At 40.9% G+C, this 22784-nt stretch overlaps 1 protein-coding gene across 6 annotated transcripts in view; it reads left to right on the forward strand.

The window, feature by feature from the left end:
- mcf2l2 (MCF.2 cell line derived transforming sequence-like 2) overlaps positions 1–22784 on the forward strand; it is a gene marked incomplete at its 3' end in the record, with an annotated part of 129764 nt that overhangs the window by 73196 nt on the left and 33784 nt on the right. For all 6 annotated transcript variants that reach the window (XM_080431966.1, XM_080431964.1, XM_080431963.1 and 3 more), the window contains exons 16-24: positions 7085–7151; positions 9528–9643; positions 14457–14526; positions 15602–15694; positions 16201–16293; positions 18282–18404; positions 20413–20493; positions 20663–20803; positions 22324–22416. In XM_080431966.1, the coding sequence (XP_080288092.1) occupies positions 7085–7151; positions 9528–9643; positions 14457–14526; positions 15602–15694; positions 16201–16293; positions 18282–18404; positions 20413–20493; positions 20663–20803; positions 22324–22416 (877 nt within the window). The remainder of the gene's footprint in view (positions 1–7084; positions 7152–9527; positions 9644–14456; positions 14527–15601; positions 15695–16200; positions 16294–18281; positions 18405–20412; positions 20494–20662; positions 20804–22323; positions 22417–22784) is intronic.

Consider the following 22784-nt stretch of genomic DNA (forward strand, 5'->3'; position numbering starts at 1 on the left):
CTCACAATGCGTCGCATCACGACGCATTGTGAGCTTGTAGATCGTCTATTTTCAAATGGCCGAAATAGGGCCATTTGAGGGCTGAAGTGGGTAATAATAATCAAAATCTACAAAGTAATTTGTTTTCAAATAATTATAGTGGAGTAAAAGTACACCATTTGCCTCTGAGATGTAGTGGAGTAAAAGTAGTTTAATTTGGAAGTAAAACAAAAGTAACTCAAGTACAGTACTTGAATAAATGTACTTAGTTACTTTCCGCCACTGACACACATACATGCACACAATGCATGCACACACACACTAAATCAAATGGGCTTTATTACCAAATCAGTAATTTCATACACTTACACCACTGGTTAACGAACGGGTGCACCTCTACCACATGCACACGTGCACTCGTTCATACAGGCTGGACCAGACCCTGTGTGTAATAATTCTCTATCTTTTTCGTATGGTATACTGTATGACAGATGGCTCTTCCTATATGGGAGCGTCCGATGCGTTTGATTTGAGCTTTATTGACCTAATAAAATGACACCGTACCTCAAACAAGCTCTCGGCACATCCCGGTGGGCTCGTGATGGCACATAAAGCTCGGAACCTTCCGAACTCATACAAATGGTCACATTAAAGGGACCATTAACATCTGGAAATGTTTGCGTTGACCAGGATGTGTGTTTTATGACTTCACACGGGTCTTCCCCCCCCCCCCCCCCCCCCCCCCAGTTTGGCAGGTAATGTATTGTAAATTAAATGTATGCCATGTTATACAAAGCACCTCACAAGTACTGTTAGAATGGATGCTTCCAGTGGGAATTAAACCTCTTAACACTTATTGTGTTTATGGAATGCTCTGCACTCCAAACATTGGAACTTCACCGGATGTGTGTGTGTGTCCTTGTTTGTTTTAAGTCTGTTCAGAGCCAATTAGCAGCCAAATGACGATGACAAAACAGTGGCTACATTTTTTTTTTAGAAAGCTTAGTGTAGCGTCCTCATGGCGCCACAACTTCCTCCACTGAGAGAGCTAGCTTCTTTGGCGCAGGGCGGTTGTTGGCCGGACTAGTGAGCCCGTGGGTCATGGGTTCGACTTCGGCTCGGAGCGTTGTACTTCTCGGCCGTTACATTAGCAATACTTTACTTATTTACTGTAAGGTACTTAACAACATTACTGTAAATCTTTAAGAGAGAGTTAGTGAAAGAAAGAAAGAAAGAAAGAGTTAGTGTCGAAGTGTCCTTGAGCAAGACGCTGAACCCCTAATTGGTCCCGATGAGCAGGTTGGTGCCTTCATTTGCATGGTTTCCTCCGCCATCGGTGTATGAATGTGTGTGTGAATGTAATGCACAATCTATGTAAAGCGCCTTGGAGAAAAACGCTATACAAATGCACCATTTAACATTTAAGAAAGAAGGAAGCAAGTGGTTAGCAGAGGAAGTGGGAGTGAAACCGCAAGATTATTTAGAGAAGCAATATCCCTCACACCAGGTTAAGGGTCCCTAAAAAAGACAACATCCAGCTTTCCAGTTGAATACCATCAAATTTCATTAGTCATCTATGTTGGGAAAGCGCATGAAGGGATCCTTAGGGATTCCCCTCTGGAGGACACGTTTTCCAAAACATGGTTGGCACTATTCCACAGTGTGCAATAGCACAGCATAACACTCTCGATAACAAGCCCAAAATGGATGTTCAGGCTGTTTTAATTGACTTCTCCCATGCTTTTGACCAGTAGTGTAAAGTAACATGTACTCAAGTACAATTTTGAGGTATTTGCACTTTACTTAAGTATTTCCAATTTCCAATACTTTTACTTCTACTCCACTAAATCTCAGAGGCAAATATTGTACTTTTACTCCACTACAATTATTTGAAAGCTTTAGTTACTAGTTACTTTGCAGATATAAATGATTACATTATAAAACATACATTAACCACTTTAGCCCTATTTTATACCTAGGCTATTTGAACTCACATTTGCACTCACTATTTGAACTCGCACAGATCTACAAGCTCGCAACGCGTAGCATCGCGACGCGTTGCGAGCTTGTAGATCTGCTATTTTCAAACATTTCAGTACTTTTACTTTTGGCACTGTAAGTACATTTTGATACCAATACCTTTGTACTATTACTTGTAAACGAGTACTTCTACAATGCAGTATTGATACTTTTACTTAAGTAAAACATTTGAGGTATTTTTCCACCACTGCTTTTGACACATTTAAAGCTCTGTCAGCTGCTTAATACCTTGGCCGAAGTGTCTGCCAGACAGACCCCCCCCTCTGTCTCATTGTTAGGAGCTATATCTGACTGACGGAGAGCAAACGCTGCAGTGGGGGATCCTGTGTCCCGATCCCTGTGTAATATCAGTAGGTGTCCCCCAGTGGGGGCTATTGTCCCCACAGCTCTTTGTCAGTGTGTATCAACAGCCTGGATTCAACGCCTGCCTCCCTCTGTTATCCCTGTGAAATATTTAGATTGCTTGCACACAGAGCTCCTGATGGGCAGAAGTTGGAAAAAGTATACTCACATTTTTTACCTTAAGTAAAAGTATCAGTACTGCAATGTAGAAGTACACTGTTACAAGTAAAAGTCCGGAATTCAAAATGTACTTGAGTAAAAGTACAAAAGTATTGGCACCAAAATGTACTTAAAGTACCAAAAGTAAAAGTACTCATTATGCAGAAAGTCCCATTTCACGTTTTCAAATGTAAAAGGTTTTGAAAATAGCAGATCTGCAAGCTCACGCGACGCATTGTGAGCTTGTAGATCTGCTATTTTCAAATAGCCGAAATGTATATACTGTAGGGCTGAAGTGGTTAATGTATGTTTTGTAATAATAATATAAATCTACAAAGTAACTAGTAACTAAAGTTTTCAAATAATTGTAGTTTAGTAAAAGTACAATATTTGCCTCTGAGATGTAGTGGAGTAAAAGTGGAGTAAAAGTACTGAAAACTGGAAATACTCCAGTAAAGTAAAAATCACACCCTGTGTGAAGTGGGCGGTGTCTTGCTAGCTAATCACAATACTGAATGGAGTCAACCAATCATGTACAAAAAAATTAATACATTTATTGAAACACTCTTTATGATGGAAGAAACCATAACTTTAAAAAAACCAATTTATGTTTTTTTTTAAAGTTATGGTTTCTTATATAGGGCTATGCACATGTGTCATGTGACACAGGCCAATCACAGTCCTGAATAGACTGTGATTGGCCAATCACGGTGCAGGGTTAGGCGGGGTACATTTTTGTACATTTTTGTACATTTGTGTACATTTTTGGCCAATCACAGCGCAGGATTTGTTGTACAAATATCCAAACCTCACTTCAAAACACCTCAAAATTGTACTGAATGTACTCGGTTACTTTACACCACTGCTGATGGGGTCTGACTGTACTGTACCTGATGGCCCGCCCCAGAAGGCCTTGGATTCCGTGGAAGAATGAGGACAGGGGGTTTTCACTTGGCTATGAATGGAGCTAAGAACATGGACGCGGTAATTAGTGCCAGGAGAGAGAGAGGAGAGGACAGTATCCCCTCTCCACCGTCTCCAATAATAACTGGACAATGAATAAATAGTCTTCTACACCTCCTTCAAACAGCTCAGGGCCCAGATATCAGCTCAAGATGACCTGTCATGGGATGGCCCACATCAATTATATAAATCTCCAAGACGCGGCCAAAAGATCTGCTACTGTACCTTTAGTGTTTTGCCAAAAGAGCAGGGGCTCCCGTGTGATGTTTTAACGCATTAAGACCGGGAACGCATCTGTGTCATTTTAAGATTTATTTGGGCTATTTTTGAAGAAATCTTGAAAATGTGTGCAAATCTTTTCAAATCTTTGCTTCTGGGGGACCCTGGAACCAAATATTTTGAGATCGGGGTCCGTGGCTAAATACATATCATTTTGGGGGTCCTTGACATGAAAAAGTTTGAGAACCACTGATATATATAGCTGATAATTTATTTTAGATTTTTTAATGTTTTTTACTGGCACTCGGTGCCGCGCTATGAGCTTGTATATCAGCTATTTTTGAATAGCCAAAGAATAGAATAATGGTTAAAGTGGTTACACGGATGCGTTCCCGGTTTGTATGGGTTAAAACAAATTCATTTGACGTTCATTCGCCCCAATTTTGGAGCATGTCAGCCCAGTTTGGGTGTGGGCTGACAAAAGGCCTCTCCCGAGGAGCTGGGGAGGGTACGAAAATGATCCTGCAGGACCCTCCGCATTCCATCCGCATTCCCTCTTCCTCTCGTCCATCAGCGAGTGGAATGCGTGATGAGGTCACCCTGTGCACCCTCGCCAACATCCTCGATGACAGTAAATCCCCCCCCCCCCCCCCCATGGCTTTTTCTACCTGCACTCTCAACTTCTACTTAGCTGCTTCATCGTCACAGGGAACACATAGTGAACGTGAGCAAAACTAAAAGACATGAACTTTCTTTTAACGTGCTCTTGAATTGTTTTATGATTGACTTTTAATTTAGAGTTCATGTTTACTGTTGTCTCGTTTGCTATGTCTTTACGGTGTCATAAGTTGTTGGAACTTAGACCGATGCAATGTTTTTATGATGAGAGGGGCATTAACTAAACTACCTAAAATATACAATAATTCATTAATTGAATTGAAATAATTTCATTATGAGCAATGCATTTATTTGGTTTGGCGATGAATGGATCTGCCTTTTGGTACTCTAAGCATGTAACATGTGTAATAAAAAGAAAACATATCAGGAACAGGGAGAACACTATAGGAGGTCTTCTGAATCCACTATAGTACATTAAATCATATCCAAAACAACAGGTAGCTGGGGTGGTGGTGGGTGAATCTATATTCTTGGTGTAGCAAGAATAGATTCTTGCGGCAGCATCATTACACCAGAGCAATCAGGCGACTGAGCAATGCAAATCTCCCTGTTTACTGTAAATGATTCTAAACTTTTAGTGACGTATGTGTTTTTTTTTAGAACAGACGTGTGGAACTGAAAATAACTGAAATAGGCGGCCGCTAACAATTGCAGTTTTTCAACTTTCTCTGCTTATGTCATGCACTGATCTTTCTTTCTCACTTCCTATAAAAAGTTGAAGTGTGACACTGTGACACAGTGTGACAGCCTGGTTTCTTCTCTTTTGTCTCGTGGTGCCATACAGACATGTCTGTGGAAGACAAAACCAGCAATTAAAAAAACAATGGCCCTCGTTTATCAAACTTGCGCGCGACAAAAAAGTGCCCTACAGTCATTTTAATGCAGCTCGGCATTTATCAATTTGACACGAGTATGGCTGTAGACGACATAGATAATCAAATCTCACATCAAGTCTCAGCTGGTGTAGGTAAATGTTTTTCTGTGTGGCTTTAGTTTGCGGTGCAGCAAAGAATAGGCATCTAAACATATGCAGCCACACATTTCATCATCTCACATGAACCCTGTCCTGAGACGATTCCTGCGGTCGGATCTGCACTGGTGTCTACGTTAGATTGATAAATGAGGGCTGATGATGGCACAATTAATCTGAATGGCTCACAGGCCAATGTCCTCTCGATGATGGCGTAATTGATAGGCCGCTGTTATTCAAAATCAATCATCAACCTTTTCACATTGCTGTCGTTATATTGGGACAACTTTAACATTAATCAATCATGTCTGGCTCTGTATGCTGAGATAGTATTCTGAGATACGCCATTTAGTGGGTGTAACGACACCCAGCACGTTGCAGAGAGTGACGTGTGTCTGTCTGTCTGTCTGTCTGTGTGTGTGTGTCCGTCAGTCAAGCTCTCACTCTCACTCTCAGTTCCTGTAATCTGTGGTTAGGCAGGGAGGTGTGATGGAGGCCACAGTTCTGGTAAAGAAAGCTGTTCCTCAATATATTGGTGCGGGAAGGCAGTGGTTCAAACAGGTAGTGGTCGGGGTGTGTGGTGTCCCTGCAATGCTGCTATACTATAGCCTTCTTCCTCAGTCGACTGGTGAAGATATTGTCCAGGTTTGGGAACTCCATTTTGACAGCGCGCTGGTCTGTCTTAACCACACAATGCTGGTCCTTTGCTTGGTGGTGGTGGTGCAGTTTGTCAGGGTGCTCTCTCAATAGACCACCGAAGTCTGACGTCATTTACACATCCTTTGTTTGTCTACCTGGTTCGCAGTTTTCCACCCCCATTCTGAATCCCATAGACGTCTTTAATATCGCGTCAAATAAGAACTGTGTTCCAAAAATAAACAAATGACCCCGGCGGTTTGACTCTTATGGATATGAAGCATCAACTGACGGTGAGAAAACGATAATGTTACTTCCGCCGAATTAGTTACATTTTCGCCAGAAACAGACTGTATCAAATATAAGTGACTGACTATCATAAACGATATAGAACCTCCTCCCTGACAATATCGCCGGGACAGTTTGTTTATTTTTGGACCACAATTCTTATATGAGACGATTCTAAGATGACCCAATGTTATTCTCCATAGAGAAATTACTTCCGCAAACCTGGGGATGAACGAATGACGTCAGGACTTCGGTGGTCTATAGTGCTCCTGTAAAAATGTAGCAGTCTTTTTTTATGTTACTTAACTGGCGATTTTATATCAGTTGGTCAGGACCCTGTTTTGCTGTAAAATATTCTAAGAACCTCAACTGGGCCTGGCTAAAAGTGGGCCAAAAGCACAAACTTGTCATAAAATGAATTTCCTTCGAACTAAAGAAGAATATATCATTTCACCTTTGACTTCAGCCCCAAAACTGACTGTGGACCAACCTTAGTTATAGATGTAGATTCACAATATCCTCCTATAATTTGACAAACCTCTGTGGTGGGTGGTCGGTCGACGGTGGTGAGACCAAAACTGCATATTCATTTAGAGCATTATACCCACAAGACAGATTTCTTGTTTATGAAAGTGGATACTGATTTATTAGTCTGTTAAATGGATCCACTGGACGCTTGCCCTCTCAATTGAGTACAATCATGCTGAATAATATAATTGATCATATTCAATGTTTTTCTTCATGAGAGCCTTTCTCTTTTCCCGTACATCCCTAACTCTCCCCCCTTTTCTTTTTTCTCTGTCTTTCCAGACACATCATGACGGAGCTGATTGAAACAGAACGGCTGTATGTGGAGGAGTTGCAGAGCATCATGGAGGTGCAGTATATCTGCTGGCTGTTATTATCTAAAAAGGACTTAACCTATGACCTCTCTTACTGTAAAAAAAAAAAACAGGAAGCTGGCTGAGTACTGAATAGTAGTGACAACTTACAGTATCATGCATCATCATTATTATGATGTTTTTCTTCTGCTACTGAAGGGCAAATGATACATTTTCCTACAATAATGCCCTAATGCACTTCCTCTTCCCCGAATCTTTTAGATTGGCCTGTTATAGCGCCACCAGGAGGCCGAATTTTGCAAATCATTTTTTTTGTCACTCCTACAGATTTTGTCACTCCTGTTACTCCTACAGATGTTGTCCAAACATCACGCAAATCGGTACACAGTATCTCTATTAGTCATCCGATTTTTCATATTCCATCCTGATTGGCTAACATTGGCTTCCAAAGTTTGCAGGATTTGTCTGTTTTGACCAAAATGAATCAAATCATGAACGATTTCCGTGAAATTTTGCACGCACATTCCCACTAGGCAGAGGAAGAAATGCCACCCTTTTCACATTGGCCTATTATTATAGCGCCACAATAACATACCTGACCTGGCGGAGACCTGTGCTCCGAGGCACCTTTTTCTACTGTATGTACCGTATTTGTACTGTATGTGTTTACACGTGAGGAATGCACCAATACCACCCTCCTAACGGCCGTTGTGTTCTTTGAAGAACTAAATACTACATGAGAGACTTGTAAGACTTGTATGTGCACATTGTTATCGACACTCACCAACAATGAGGCACATACCAGTAAAGCAATTATTCTATACAAAGTCAATGGCAATGTACAGTACAGTAGTGCCATAACAGTTGCAGCAGAACCAGTACTTATAGGACCTTTTACTCCTTTTAACTTGTTAAGCTTGCTTGTGTGTGTGTGGGGGGGGGGGAAACAATAACAACATAGCATTATGGTGCTCTGTGTGGTTTTCTGACATCCTGGGTTTTAGCATGGGGAAATTCTTAATAGGAATAGGCTCTAGTCCAAGCCACAGTACCACTGTTGGTGAATCTCTGACATTAATAGCCCTATTGATTTCCATTCATTAGTAGGAACATTGCATTTTAGCTAATTACAAATCACCCCTGCATCGCACATCACCACAAATTCTAATTCCTCACAATATGTGAACTTAATTTGAACCCAATATTCCTGGGTGGGTTGAATATGCATACCAATTGTCTATTGGGTTATGAGGCCACACAAAGGTTTAACTGACAGCACACCTGCTAAATAGATGCATTTTCATGTATTGATCACCAGGAAATGGGGAGTAGTGCACCATCAGTGTATATTACTCTATAATTCACGCTTATTGCCTACAGGTTCCTGTCTTTTTCACACCGGGGTCTATTGAGTTTATATAACAGAGCGTTAGAGCCGCTAGACAGTTTTTCAAGACCAAAACCCAGGCATTGGAATGATTAGTGAGACTGTTTTTTTTGCTGTCTGGCTGTTTTATTTATGACTGAAGTCTGGTATGTGCCTTCCTTTTCAATTCACTGTCCCACATTTCTCCAGCCCCTCGTTCTCTATCATCTCTCCACCTGTTTTCTTCACCCCCTTGCGCTTTTCCTCCACCCCGCCCCGCTCTCTCTCTCCTAAGCCTCTCCTCCTGTTCTTTCTCTCTCTGACGCCAGGTTCAGTGGTGGAAGAAGTACTTGGATATTTTACTTAAGTAAAAGTAGCAATACCACAATATAAAAATACTCTGTTACAAGTAAAAGGCCTGTGTTCAAAATGTTACTTGAGTGAAAGTTCAAAAGTATTGGCATCAAAATATACTTAAAGTACCAAAAGTAAAAGTACTAAAATGTTTGAAAATAGCAGATCTACAAGCTCACAACACGTCGCATCGCGATCTATAAGCTCACAACGCGGCGCAGATGTGACGCGTTGTAAGCTTATAGATCGGCTGTTTTCGGTCCGTGATGCCATTGTACGACGAAGCCTACATTTGCCATTATTCCCCTAACTCTCCCTTTTGGCTGTTTCTCTTATCTTGCGCCGTGCCGCCCTGCGTCGCTCACAATGCGTCGCATTGCAAGCTTGTAGATCGGCTATTTTCAAATGGAGGAAATATATACAGTATATGGTTGAAGTGGTTAATATATGTTTTGCAATAATAATCAAAATCTACTCGTCTAAGTCTTTCAAGTAATTGTAGTGGAGTAAAAGTACAATATTTGCCTCTTGAGATGTAGTGGAGTAGAAGCAATAATACAGTAAAGTAAAAGAAAATACCTCCAAATTGTACTTAAGTACAGTACTTGAGTAAATAATGTACTTGGTTACTTTACACCACTGCTTATCTCACACACCCCTCTTCTCTCTCTCTCTCTCTCTCTCTCCCCAGGGTTACTTTGCAGAGCTGGATAACTCTGAGCTCAGCCATCTCATCCCCCCCTCGCTGGAGAACAAGAGAGACGTGCTGTTTGGAAACCTGCCAGAGATCTATGAGTTCCACAATAAGTATGGGACTTATTGCACACATACTGTCTTACAGATACACTATTAATGAGATTGATGTCAGGATTAGAGGACAGACAAGACGCGGGGTCTCAGGCTTTAAGAATTTCCCCCAAGGGGTTAAACATTCAGCTGTCAAAGAGTTTCATGTCGCAACTCGACTTTGTGACTTTTTGCAGACAGAAATGAATGATCTGTATGAAGGAATGCATTGAAGTCTATTCGCCCCGATGATCCTTAACTAATGCCTGAGGACTTCTCTTGAACAAGATCAGAGGAGGTCTGCTGATTGTAATTCTCCAGCGTCATCAATCTGATCCTTTCAGGAATGACCATGTCAGTGATTTTCTTTCCATGACATTTTTTCTTCTTGGGAATTTTATTGGAATCAGAACGTCATCATCATTTGGGCCATGTCAGCAAAAGAAATAGCCGATCTACAAGCTCACAACGTGTCGCGATGTGACACGTTGTGAGCTTGTACATCTGCTGTTTTCGTTGCAGGTCACCATCGTAAGACAAAAGTATTGGTATCAGAATGTACTTAAAGTACCAAAAGTACTCAAAATGTTTGAAAATAGCAGATCTACAACTGTTGTGAGCTTGTAGATCAGCTATTTTCAAATAGCCTAGGTATAAAATAGGGCTAAAGTGGTTAATGTATGTTTTATAATGTAATAATTTATATTTTCAAAGTAACTAGTAACTAAAGTTTTCAAATAATTGTATTGTAAAAGTACAATATCTGCCTCTGAGGTGTAGTGGAGTAGAAGTATAAGTACCGAAAATTGGAAATACTCAAAAGTGTACTTAAGTGCAGTACTTGAGTAAATATACTTAGTTACTTTACACCCACTGGTGGTCAACAGTAAAAGCGGTGACTCAAACCCGTGTGAATGGTAGAATGTGGGGCAGCAGTGTCTCAGGAGGCGGAGCAAGCCGTCTGGGAACCGGAAGGAAGGTCCTCGGTTCAATCTGCCGCTCCTCCCTGCTTTCGGGTCGAAGTGTCCCTGAGCAAGACACTGAAAGCCTCACTGAGTGGCTGAGGGCCCCATGGGTCTGCACCAGTGGTGGAAAGTAACTAAGTACATTTACTCTAAGTACTGTACTTAAGTACAATTTTTAGGTACTTTTATTTTACTGGAGTATTTCCAATTATCCATACTTCTACTTCTACTCCACTACATCTCAGAGGCAAATATTGTACTTTTACTCCACTACAATTATTTGAAAACCTTAGTTACTAGTTAATTGTAGATTTAGATTATTATTACTAAACATACATTAACCACTTCAGCCCTATGTACATTTCGGCCATTTGAAAATAGCTCACAATGCGTTGCGACGCATTGTGAGCTTGTAGATCGGCTATTTTCAAATTTTATACCCTTTCATACATTTTGAAAACTTGTGAAATGGGACATTCTGCATAATGGGTACTTTTACTTTTGTACATTTTGATACCAATACTTTTGTACTTTTTCAAGTACATTTTGAATTACGGACTTTTACTTGTAACTGAGTATTTCTACATTGCAGTATTGATACTTTTACTTAAGTAACAAATGTGAGTACTTTTTTCCACCACTGGTCTGCTGCCCACTGCTCCTAATAGTTAGGAATGCCCCGTGGGGATCACTACAAATACCCTTTTTTTTTGTATGTGTGTAACCCTTCCCACCACCAGTAAATACTCTCCTACTGTATCTCCCAGCTTGCCTGATTAGATAAGGGGTTAAAATGTGTGTGTTCAAGATGTAATAATGCGGCTATCTGTTTTCCAGCCGAGTGTGTCAGACTTAAAGGGATAGTTCACCCCTCAAAATGACTTGTTTTCTATCCATTACTCACTCCATGGAGCCTTGAATTCATGGAGATTTTATTATGACAACCTCCTTCCGGTAGGAGACTAAAAAATGCTCCGTTGAGTCTCCTACCACCCGTTATCAAATTATTGGCTTAAGAATGCGACAAAAACCAAAAAATCGCCATGAATTCAAGGTTTAATGGGGCGTGTCATTGATTGAAAATAAGGCATTTTTTGGGTGAACTATCCCTTTAAGTATATCTACACAGTTTTATTATTTAGTTTTACCAAGCTGCAGCTGGTGCAAACTAGCTCAGTAGCCTTGTGGTTTAGAGAGTGTGTCTGCCCTGAGATTGGGAGTCCAGGGTTCAATCAAAGACTATAAAAAAGGAATCCAATGCCTCCCTGGCCCTGCGACGTACTATAGCATCATGTCCAGGGGGTGTACTTGTACATCATGGCTGGGGGATGCACTTGTACACAGTGGTGTAAAGTAACTAAGTGCATTTACTTAAGTACTGTACTTAAGTACAATTTTGAGGTATTTGTACTTTACTTGAGTATTTACAATTTCCAATACTTTTACTTCTACTCCGCTACATCTCAGAGGCAAATATTGCACTTTTAGTCCACTACAATTATTTGAAAACTTTAGTTACTAGTTACTTTTCAGATATAAATTATGATATTATGAAACATACATTAAAGGTAGGGTAAGTGATTTGCATTGGTTAAAATAAGTGTTAAATAGCTCTATATTCTGATAGTACTCACTCATTGCTATAGAGTGTTTGTTCAGTAAAAGGAGTCTCCTTGTCTCTCCACCTCTTTATTAAACAGAAAATGCATTTTCGTTTCAGTTTCAGTTTTCAACCAGGACAGAGAACTCAATCAGGATATAGATTAAACAAGTGAAATTGGAAGTGATGGCACTAAGAAATGAGCAGACAAAATTGGAACTGGAATTTTCTGTTTATTAAAGAGCTGGAGAGACAGGGAGACATCTGTTACTGAAAAAACACTCTATAGCAATGATTACTATCAGAATATAGTATTTGAACCTTTTAACAAAATACTTTTTGTTTTAACCAAAAAATATCACTTACCCTACCTTTAACCACTTTAGCCCTATTTTACACATAGGCTATTTGAAAATAGCCGATCTACAAGCTTGTAGATCTGCTATTTTCAAATATTTTAGTACTTTTGCTTTTGGTACTTTAAGTACATTTTGATGCCAATACTTTTATACTTTCACTCAAGTAAATTTTGAATTCTGGACTTTTACTTGTAGTACAGAGTATTTCTGTATTGCAGTATTGGTACTTTTACTTAAGTAAAGAATGTGAGTACTTTTCCCACCACTGCTTGTACATCAAGCTGTCTGATGCTGCAGAAACAGGAGATAGGCTCCTCCTGCCCTATGGGCCACATGGCTTTGGAAACCGTTCCCAAGGCTATTTACTTACTGCTGGAATAATAACATTGACTGATTTGAAATGTGACATTCTTTGTACAGTACATTCTGAGTACTCAAGGTATTAGTATGCATCGTGTCACATTGTTAGCTTGACAATCTGTTATTTTCAGTGAGTGACACTCCTATGAATTTGGTTTCCTCTAGTTGGCACAGGATAGTAGGAATCCCAAAGGATAGTCTTATCAATTATTCAGGTCTAGACAGCAATGAGAAAATAACCAGAACTCTCTTTGGACCAGGCATGGTGATACTATTGTTGTATTAAAGCTGCGGTCCCATGAGTTGTCCTGCCGCTACAAATCACCAGCCAATCTATCAATTTCTAGACCTAAACCTCCACTTCATAGTAGCAACTGGGGAGAGATCCCCACAGACGAGACACATCATACATAATACAGTACATTGTTTTGTACAGCGGACATCATATATTATACAGTGCAGCGTATCGGCTTTATATCTCCAAGGCAGTGTGTTGTCATTATATCCAAGGCAACAGCCTCCTATAAGCATTGTCCTTTAGGTAGTACATTGCATGCAGGTCCTGACCGCAACATACGATATACAGCACATCATCTCTACATGGTTCCCAGGCATCAACGTCCTGTGAAAACTATTGTTCTGTGGGGACAATGCATGTAGGTCATGTATCATGGCTGCCTTACGATCACCGTTCATACAGTAGCTGGTGTAGGGTTACCGTGTGTGTGTGTGTGTGTGTGTGTGTGTGTGTGTGTGTGTGTGTGTGTGCGCGCACGCCCGTGTGTCCGTAGTGAACTTGGTCTCATACATACACAAACGGCACATTCATGTATGCACACACACACGTGCAGATACTTAGATGTGCACAGCACACATAGCAACGTGCCATGTGCATTCAGCCTAGTTTTAGAAGGATCGTGACCACATAATCTATGACAACTTAATCACTCAGGGCAGTGGCGATGAATGAGCACATTGAGACATCACATGTGTCCATGTGCTGCAAATAGTCTTCTCTTGACTGATTGCATCGGTCTATCTATACTGAAAATGTGTGGAGAGTTGAGGTGAATTTAACCCATCTATGCATCTATATACGTCTTCTAAATCCTAACAGTTTTCTGAAAAACGTATCAGTGGTGCTCACATCTTTTCATGTCAAGGACCCCCAAAATGATATGTATTTGGCCGTGGACCCCCCCCCCCATCTCAAAATATTTAGTTCCAGGGACCCCCAGAAGCAAAGATTTGAGTTACAAATGTTCGCTTTAAAAATGTATATATATTCAAAGATTTGCACACATTTTCATGATTTTTCTAAAAGATAGTAGATCCACAAGCTCATAGCGCGGCACTCGGTGCCGCACTATGAGCTTGTAGATCTGGTATTTTTGAATAGCCAAAGCATAGAATAATGGTTATTGCTAAAATCTAGAATGACACGGATGCATTCCCGGATTGAATGGGTTGATAAAGAACATTATTGTCAAATGCAAATCAAGGTATTTGTAAATGAAATATTGTTGTTTCTATTTCATTTGCATCCACAGGACATTTTTGAAGGAGCTGGAGAATTGTGCAGAGAAACCAGAGCTGGTGGGGACCTGCTTCCTGAAGAGGGTGAGCAACACTGTGAATTTACTGAAGCTATAAGCCACTAAAGGTCGCAGTTTACCGTGTATTTTATAATGGCTGAGGGGCGTACAGTAGGTAGACACGAGGCGCAGCCGAGTTCCTCCGACCCTCTCAGCCATTATAAAATGGAGGTAAATTGAGACCTCGTGTGGCTTATTGATTTTCTAAAATGGTTACTAATATGGCAACATGAAAAATCATACACACGTCCCAATTAAAACGGTTCTTAATAATGATTCACTACAAGAACAACTTCTACAAACCAGTAAGAGCAACGTCCTGAGAGACTAGTGCCACTCCAATTTACAATTACAATTTAGGCATTTAGCAGACGCTCTTAATCCAGAGCGATTTGCACTGAGCAGTTTACACTCCCTGCCTGTTTACTCAGCCAGTCCATTGAGATGGCTGTGTGCTAGACGTCAACTTTTCCCAAACAAACACACAGAGAAACAACTTAACTGCCCAATCTCATTGTAACTACGATATTCGATAGAAATTCACAATTCTTTAACGCCAGATTTAGCTACTACGTCTGTGAACTTCACGCGTAAACTGCTAGCCTAGCTGCTTAGCATAGCGACCGAGACTCCAGCACAGATATGGTTTGCAAGGGATGGGGAGCGCTTGTTTTCCTTACAAGCCCTGCCCGACGCCCCTCAGTCACTCTCCGTCCTACACGGGCGGTGCTTAGAAGCCCGGGGCTTGTAAGGAAAACAGGCGCTCCCCTTACCTCATTCAGCTACAGATACGCTGGAACACTGTAGAAACAAATAACGCGCCTGTGATTGATACAAGCTGATCTAAGGAGAAGATTATAGTGTGTTTTATCACGTCTGCTAAACAGAAACCAGCCAATGAGAATCAACGATTGGGACTATCCGTTCTAGAAAGTTAATTTAACTCCCAAGAGCGTACAGTTGTCACCGAGTTACAAATGGATAAAATAACACTGAGGAGTTTTTGGGTGTAGCATGGGAGTAGCTGACTGTAACAGGATTGTGTTTGTAATGTTTCAGTTCTCCTGTGTGTATTAAGCACCTCCGTTTGTGTTTGTCAGAAAGAGGAACTGCAGGTCTATGAGAAGTACTGTCAGAATAAACCGCGATCTGAAGTACTCTGGAGACAGTGTGGAGACAGTCTCTTCTTCCAGGTAAAACACCAACACAACCACAGGCTCCCACAAGCACACATCCACCGTATGAGGTTCTGTGAAAACCACGAGGAACCACAAGAATCTGAAGGAGAAAGAATCTCTGCACTAGAGTTTTTGAATCAACATCTGTTAGCATTCAATAATCTGGAAAGAAAGAAAGGAAGAAAGCTTCAGACTAACCAAATACTGTGTGTATTTAAAGCTGCAATCCATAAGATTTATGTCCTTCCTTGTGATTCCGAACCCTGCAGGTCTCCCATGCGGGAGACAACATTGCTACCACTGAGCTAAGATAGAAAGACTTGCTTGCCCTGTGAGATTCGGGCAATACCACAGTACCTGACCTCTCAATAGAACCACCTCCAACCACTGCACATGCATTAGTTATATTGTATTACATACTCTGCCATACAAAATGTTGGTTAAAATATATATTTTATTCACACTTCTGGGTTGCAGCTTTAACAATGTCTTTGCAATACGTGTGGTGTTTATGACCACAGGAGTGCCAGAAGAAGCTGGACCACAAGCTGTCTCTGGATGCCTACCTCCTGAAGCCTGTGCAGAGAATCACCAAGTACCAGCTAATGCTCAAGGCAAGTATCTGCCGTTACTTACACTGCATACTTAGCCTCCTGAAAGCAGAGGGTTTATCTTACACAGCAACTTCCTAAGTGTTAATTTAACACATGTACATTTTTAACCTCTTGGGGTCAATCTCTACACTCTCAGATTTGGATGAATTGTCCAGATTTGACTGTGTTTTCGTGAAGGTTCATCACACCACAATAGTAGTAGTAATAGTATAGTTATGTTTGACAACAAGGTTTTGTTCTGGAAGCTCCCTGCTTGTCCACGCAAGCATGCAAGCAGTGGTGGAAAGTAACTAAGTATATTTACTTAAGTACTCTACTTGAGATATCTGTACTTTACTTGAGTATTTCCTTTTTCCAGTACTTTAACTTCTACTCCACTACATCCTGGATCCAAATATTGTACTTTTACTTGACTGCAATTATTTGAAAACTTCAGCCACTTCAGCCCTATATACATTTTGGCCATTTGAAAATAGCCGATCTACAAGCTCACGACGCATTGTGAGCTTGTAGATCTGCTATTAAAAAAAAAAAATCATACATTTGAAAACTTGAAATGGGCCATTCTGTATAATGAGTACTTTCTACTTTTGGTACTTTAAGTACATTTTTATACCAATACTTTTGTACTTTTACTCGAGTACATTTTGAATTCCGGACTTTTACTTGTAACACAGGTAGGCTACTACAGAGCAGAACCTGCTACACATCTATGTGAGCATGCAGGGGAGCCCAAGGCAGGGCGCGCAGCAGCCTGTACCCTCATTTTGTTCGCACTACAATGTCGAATGCCGAACATGGCTGATCTACTGTGCAAACTTACAACGTGTCGCATTGAATATAGTACAGATAAGTTAGTACTTCATAAGTGATGAACAAAGCACAAGGAGCTGGTGGTGTGGTGGTGATTATGTTCACAACAGGGTTAGCAGACCAGTTCAATACTGACTATTCTGAGCGCAAACTGCAAGCTGTCAGAGGTTTTCCATGCATATTCAGCCGAAACATGTCAGCTGAGAGATTTTTATTAAACTTATCAGCTGATCATCTGCTGATCAACAAACAGCAAGACTTGTAATGATAATGATATAGCAATAATTCACTTTATTTTATTGCACCTTTCAAAAGCAAAGTTCAGCAACAATATCCAAGCCCCCCCTCCATGTTTATTTTTTCAACTTGGCCTGCTCAATCAACAAATTTGTGAACATGAAAAGTCCAGCATATCATGGGAACACACACACACACACACACACACACACACACACACGCACACGCACACGCACACGGACACACACACACACACACGCACACGGACACGCACACTATCACTTCCTCTTACACTAAGTCAGTCACCCACTCTCACTCTCACTCAACCAACCACAACCACAACCACTCACTCACTTACAAATTGGTCTGTTCAAACCAGTATTATCTGAGTCTAATGATATCTATCTACAGTATGCATGCTAAAGTGGTTTCTGTCCAACTAGTTTGTTAACAAGGAGCTGAACGTATACGATCTAGTACTCTCCCTTGCCCTTACTAATGTAAATCCAACGGATTGCATGTGTGCAAGTGCATCAATATTTGCACACAATAATTATTTTATAGCAAATGCGAGCGAAGCTGTCACACTGTAGCCCTGGGGTGAAGCTAGAGAAAACCACTAATTGATGATAGGAACTAGACCGTATCACTGCTATTTCAGACGGCAACAAATAAGTTTACAATACTAGATCATGAGGAATAAGGCAATTCTATAAAGAATTGAATAAATGAAAACATCTTTTGGGACAGCCAAAAGATTAAAGATGATTTATTTTGAAGCTAGTCGAGATAATTACTGAAAAGCCAGTTGTCTGAGCTGGCCACTTTTCCCCTTTTGATGTGAGCACAGTATACTAAGCATGTTGTTGTCTGATAAAGCCCACAGCACTAACCTCATACACAAATGTATTATTATTCCCTTCTCTTCCTGTCTCCAGGAGATGTTAAAGTGCAGTAAGGGAGAGGGATCAGTTGAACTGGAGGAGGCTCTGGCCACCATGCTGGACATTGTTAAGTCGGTCAACGACTCCATGCACCAGATAGCCATCACTGGCTTTGAGGTCAGTATATCTATTCATCTGTAAAGTGTGTGTGAGTGTGCGTGCGTGCTGATAATATACCCAAATACAGTATGGAGATGACATAATAGTACTGGCCTCCAAGTACTCTGATAACTCTGAGAGACGGAGAGAGACAAAGAGAGAGGTACCAAGGTATTCATCGTTGCCTAGAGGACTGATGCCGCTGGGCCCGATGCTGGTTATAGAGAGCAGCGAGAAATGCCTGGGTGATACGTTTACAAAAGCATGCATCATTGAAATGATAAAATGCCAGTTGCTGGACAAAAGAACACGTGAAAACAGTGGTTCATGCACCAGAGGGAGGGGCACTAACTGCCAGAAAGGGGAGGGGCACTAACCGCCCTTTTGTGAAATGGGTGCAATCCCCTTCCAGTTTCATGAAACACAGGAAATGGTGTTGTAATCCAAAGTGCAGTGGATTACAACATCCCCTTTCTGGCAGTTAGGGGCACTAACTGCCAGAAAGGGGAGGGGCACTAACCGCCCTTTTGTGAAATGGGTGCAATCCCCTTCCATATAATAGAGCGAATGTGAGTTTGACGGGAAGATTATGTTACACATTATGTGACCACTCTACAGTACATTCAACTCCTGTATCTGGCACGGCCTATGTCAAAAATTGGATTGCCTCAATCCCACTTCATGTAGGATTGGTCTACCACTCTGCACAGTTGCTCTTTCGACACGACGAAAAAAATAGTTTTTAATAATACGTTTTTTGTCTCATGGCGTCTTTTCCCAAACTCATTCTCAAAACTGTTGTCAGCAGTCTAAACAGGTAACACACCTTTACCATTGATATCCTTCCAAGGTCATTCCAGTGTAAATTCATAACCCCTCTGAATTGTGATTTGTTTTGGTTCACAATCAGCAAACCTGAGCTCGATTCGAGGGTGGACGATATGAATGGATGTTTTTGTCTTGATTTCTCACATTTCTCCGCGTTTGACCAAAAAGGCTCACCCTGCACTATTCTGCTCAATTGTAGATATAGGTATAACACTCACTGACATATCTACCATTGAAAGGAAGATACCACTCGGTTTCAAGACAGATATCAGGGTCACAGAGCATGCTGTTTGAAACTGTTCCATGCCACCAAAAAGAGCAATCTGCATCAGGGCTATGTATGAGTCTCTTTGGTCAGTGGAAAGATGAAGTTTTTAACCCATCAAAGTGTGTATATCAGGCATTTAATTAGTCGCAATAATTAAATTAGAGGTTTGGGTGTGTGACTATCTAAAAAGGAATCTGTCAGTTTAGTCTTTGGGTGTAATTGAAATGACAGTGTGCCGAAATGCTGGGGAAAAAATTATCTACTTAGCAAGTGAATTTATCTTGCATTATCAAGCTTATTTGGCGATATCTTTAGTCAACGACACATATCTGAAGTTTTGTTTAGTCTGATTGTTTCAGTTAAATAAACTTGCCTTGAAACTGTCAGCAAACTGATAGGATCACAGGATGCCCTGAAGGCTGAGCAGTGCCATTCCGGATGATGATGAAAGAGCATTTTGTCATCTTTGATGGTCTGGGTCACTGGGCCTAGTTTATGTTTATACTGTCATGTTTGTTTTTTCAATTTGAGTGTGTGTACATTCTGACATCCCGTATTTTCATATGATATATGAAAATACAGGTTGTATCTTCATGTGTTTATATGAGGGTGTGTTTTGTAGTGGACCTTTCTCTCTCATTGTGTGTGCTAATGTAGTAGTCCTGCCTGATGATTTGGTTTACCAGTGATCCAAAAAAAAAACTATTTGGGGTAGCAGTTGTTAGCTGTCTCTTTGTTTGTTTCTTGGCTTGTTTTCCCACTTAGGGGAAACCTCTCTGAATCTAAACTGTTATTTGGTCTTCGCTACAATTTAGGCATTTAGCAGACTTAAAAACAGATAAAGAAAGTGTACTGTAGACATGAACTACATAGACATGATGAAGCAGGGCTGTGGAGCTAACATGGATGACATGCTGTGTGTTCCAACAGGGAAATCTGAGTGAGCTGGGGAAGCTGCTGATGCAGGGATCTTTCAACGTGTGGACGGACCATAAGAAAGGCCACAGCAAGGTAATACTATCTGCCACATCTATACTGAACTGTAAAAGGCTTTCATTATCACTTCATTTGTGAAGCACAATGTGGATAGATGGATGAAAAAGGATACTTAGATGAGCACATACTGTAGATTGAATGACTGATAGATACATTAATTAATTGGGTGACATGGTGACTTCAGGTGAAGGACCTGGCGAGGTTTAAGCCCATGCAGAGACACCTTTTCCTGTACAACAAGATGCTGCTGTTCTGTAAGAAACGAGAAGAGACCACAGACGGGCACGAGAAGACCCCCTCTTACAGCTTCAAGCACTCTCTGAAGGTCAGTCACAACGTGCGTGCGTGCGTGCGTGCGTGCGTGCGTGCGTGCGTGCGTGTTTAAAAGTGTACATCAACAAAGTAGATCAACAAGAACCAGTGATTATTACCCAAGGGAACCCTGTTATTATTCTTTTCATCTTATCTCCAAAACAACACACACACTCTCTCTCTCTCTCTCTCTCTCTCTCTCTCTCTCTCTCTCTCTCTCTCTCTCTCTCTGCAGGAAACGGGAAGTTGTGAATATAGATGACAGGACTGTAAGCCCTGTCATCTACGTATATTCACAACTTCCCGTCAAATTCTCAAAGGCTGTTTAATCAATCATTTCCTTATACCCCTTACCATTTTTTCTCAACATCGTCACCGATACAGTGATGATGTTGAGGTTTAGGGTAATGCAGAAACGGTTGATTAAACAGCTTTTGAGATAACAAGTACATTGTTGGGTGTATAGAGGGACAAATGGAGCCAGGCGCTCTTTTCAGGCTGCGTTTATGAACTTTGCTGCAGTGTTTTGAGTCACTGAAGAAATGCATGACATTGATGGGCCTTACTGGAGAACGAGATGGGGGAGAAAACGCAAGCTAAATGACGAACAAGCAAACAAACAGATCATCCCTTGTGACAAGCTGAGTTCTACAGCCGCACCGTAGTGTCACAGTTTAAGTCAAACTAAAAGCATTATCGGTGGCTAACGGCATTAGCTGTTTCTCATGGCAAATAAACAAAGGCTTCTCTTTTCCGACAGTGTCTTGCTGACATGCCGTATCTCTGTGTAAACAGATACAGCTGCATAGACGAAACCTCTGGCATAGTGATGAGGGTGGAAGTGGAAAAAGTAGCGAAAGAAAGAAGTCAAAAGATGAAAGGCATTTTGTACACACAGAAAAATAATGGTTCTTAAGGGGTTCTTTAAAAGGCTATGGTTCCACAAAGAACCATCAACTACTAAAGAACCATTTGATCTAGTGAATGGTTCTTCATGTTCCTCATCTAGTTCTAGAGATCCTTTTTTTGTCAAAGTTCTTTGAGTTCTTTGGGCAGATATAAATATACAAATAGCAGATATACAAGCTCATAGCACGGCACCGAGTGCCACCCTATGAGCTTGTAGATCTGCAATTGTTTTTAAACCGTGAGAATTTGTGCAAATCTTTGAATATGTATTTATTAAAGCGAACATTTGTAAAATATGTTGTTCCAGGGACCCCCAGAAGCAAAGATTTGAGTTACAAATGTTCGCTTTAAAAATAAAGATATATATTCACGATTTAAAAAAAAAATAGCAGATCTACAAGCTCATAGCGCAGCACTCGGTGCCGCGCTATGAGCTTGTAGATCTGATATTTTTGAATAACCAATGAAATCTAAAATGACAGAGATGCGTTCCCGGATTGAATGGCTTAAGCCTTCACGGTAAATTCTACAGTGATAATCAGAGTTTCTGAGAGTGTAAAACTGTACCCAGATCGACCCGCGAATGAATCAGTTAATTATCACTGCATCTCCATCCGTTTCCAGATGAGTGCTGTGGGGATCACAGAGACCATTAAAGGAGACATCAAGAAGTTTGAAGTGTGGTACAACGGTCGAGAAGAGGTCTACATCATCCAGGTACTGCATTGGTTCTTAATGTCTGCCCCCACCCCCAAGGCTCCTTGAAGAGGGTCCCAGGGAATCCCCGGCTTAAATGAAATGATAGATAGTTGGGAACCAAATGGACCCTGTAACTCAAGAGAGTGTATAACTGGAACCATTTTCTGTTGCATTTGTATACTTTTAAGAGTTAAATTAACACAGGGTTTTACAGCGTAGATTGGGGTCCCAGAGATCATAAATATCGTATAAAACTGGGGGTCCTTGAAATGAAAAGGTTTGAGAATCACTGAGATACTGTATGTCCTGCTTGTTCTTGCCTCCATAGATTCCATCTACTGTAGTATACTTTGACAAATAAATAAGTATTCAAATAACACGGTATA

The sequence above is a fragment of the Gymnoscopelus braueri genome, assembly GCF_963280865.1.
Source record: "Gymnoscopelus braueri genome assembly, chromosome: 6".
Taxonomy (NCBI): domain Eukaryota; kingdom Metazoa; phylum Chordata; class Actinopteri; order Myctophiformes; family Myctophidae; genus Gymnoscopelus; species Gymnoscopelus braueri.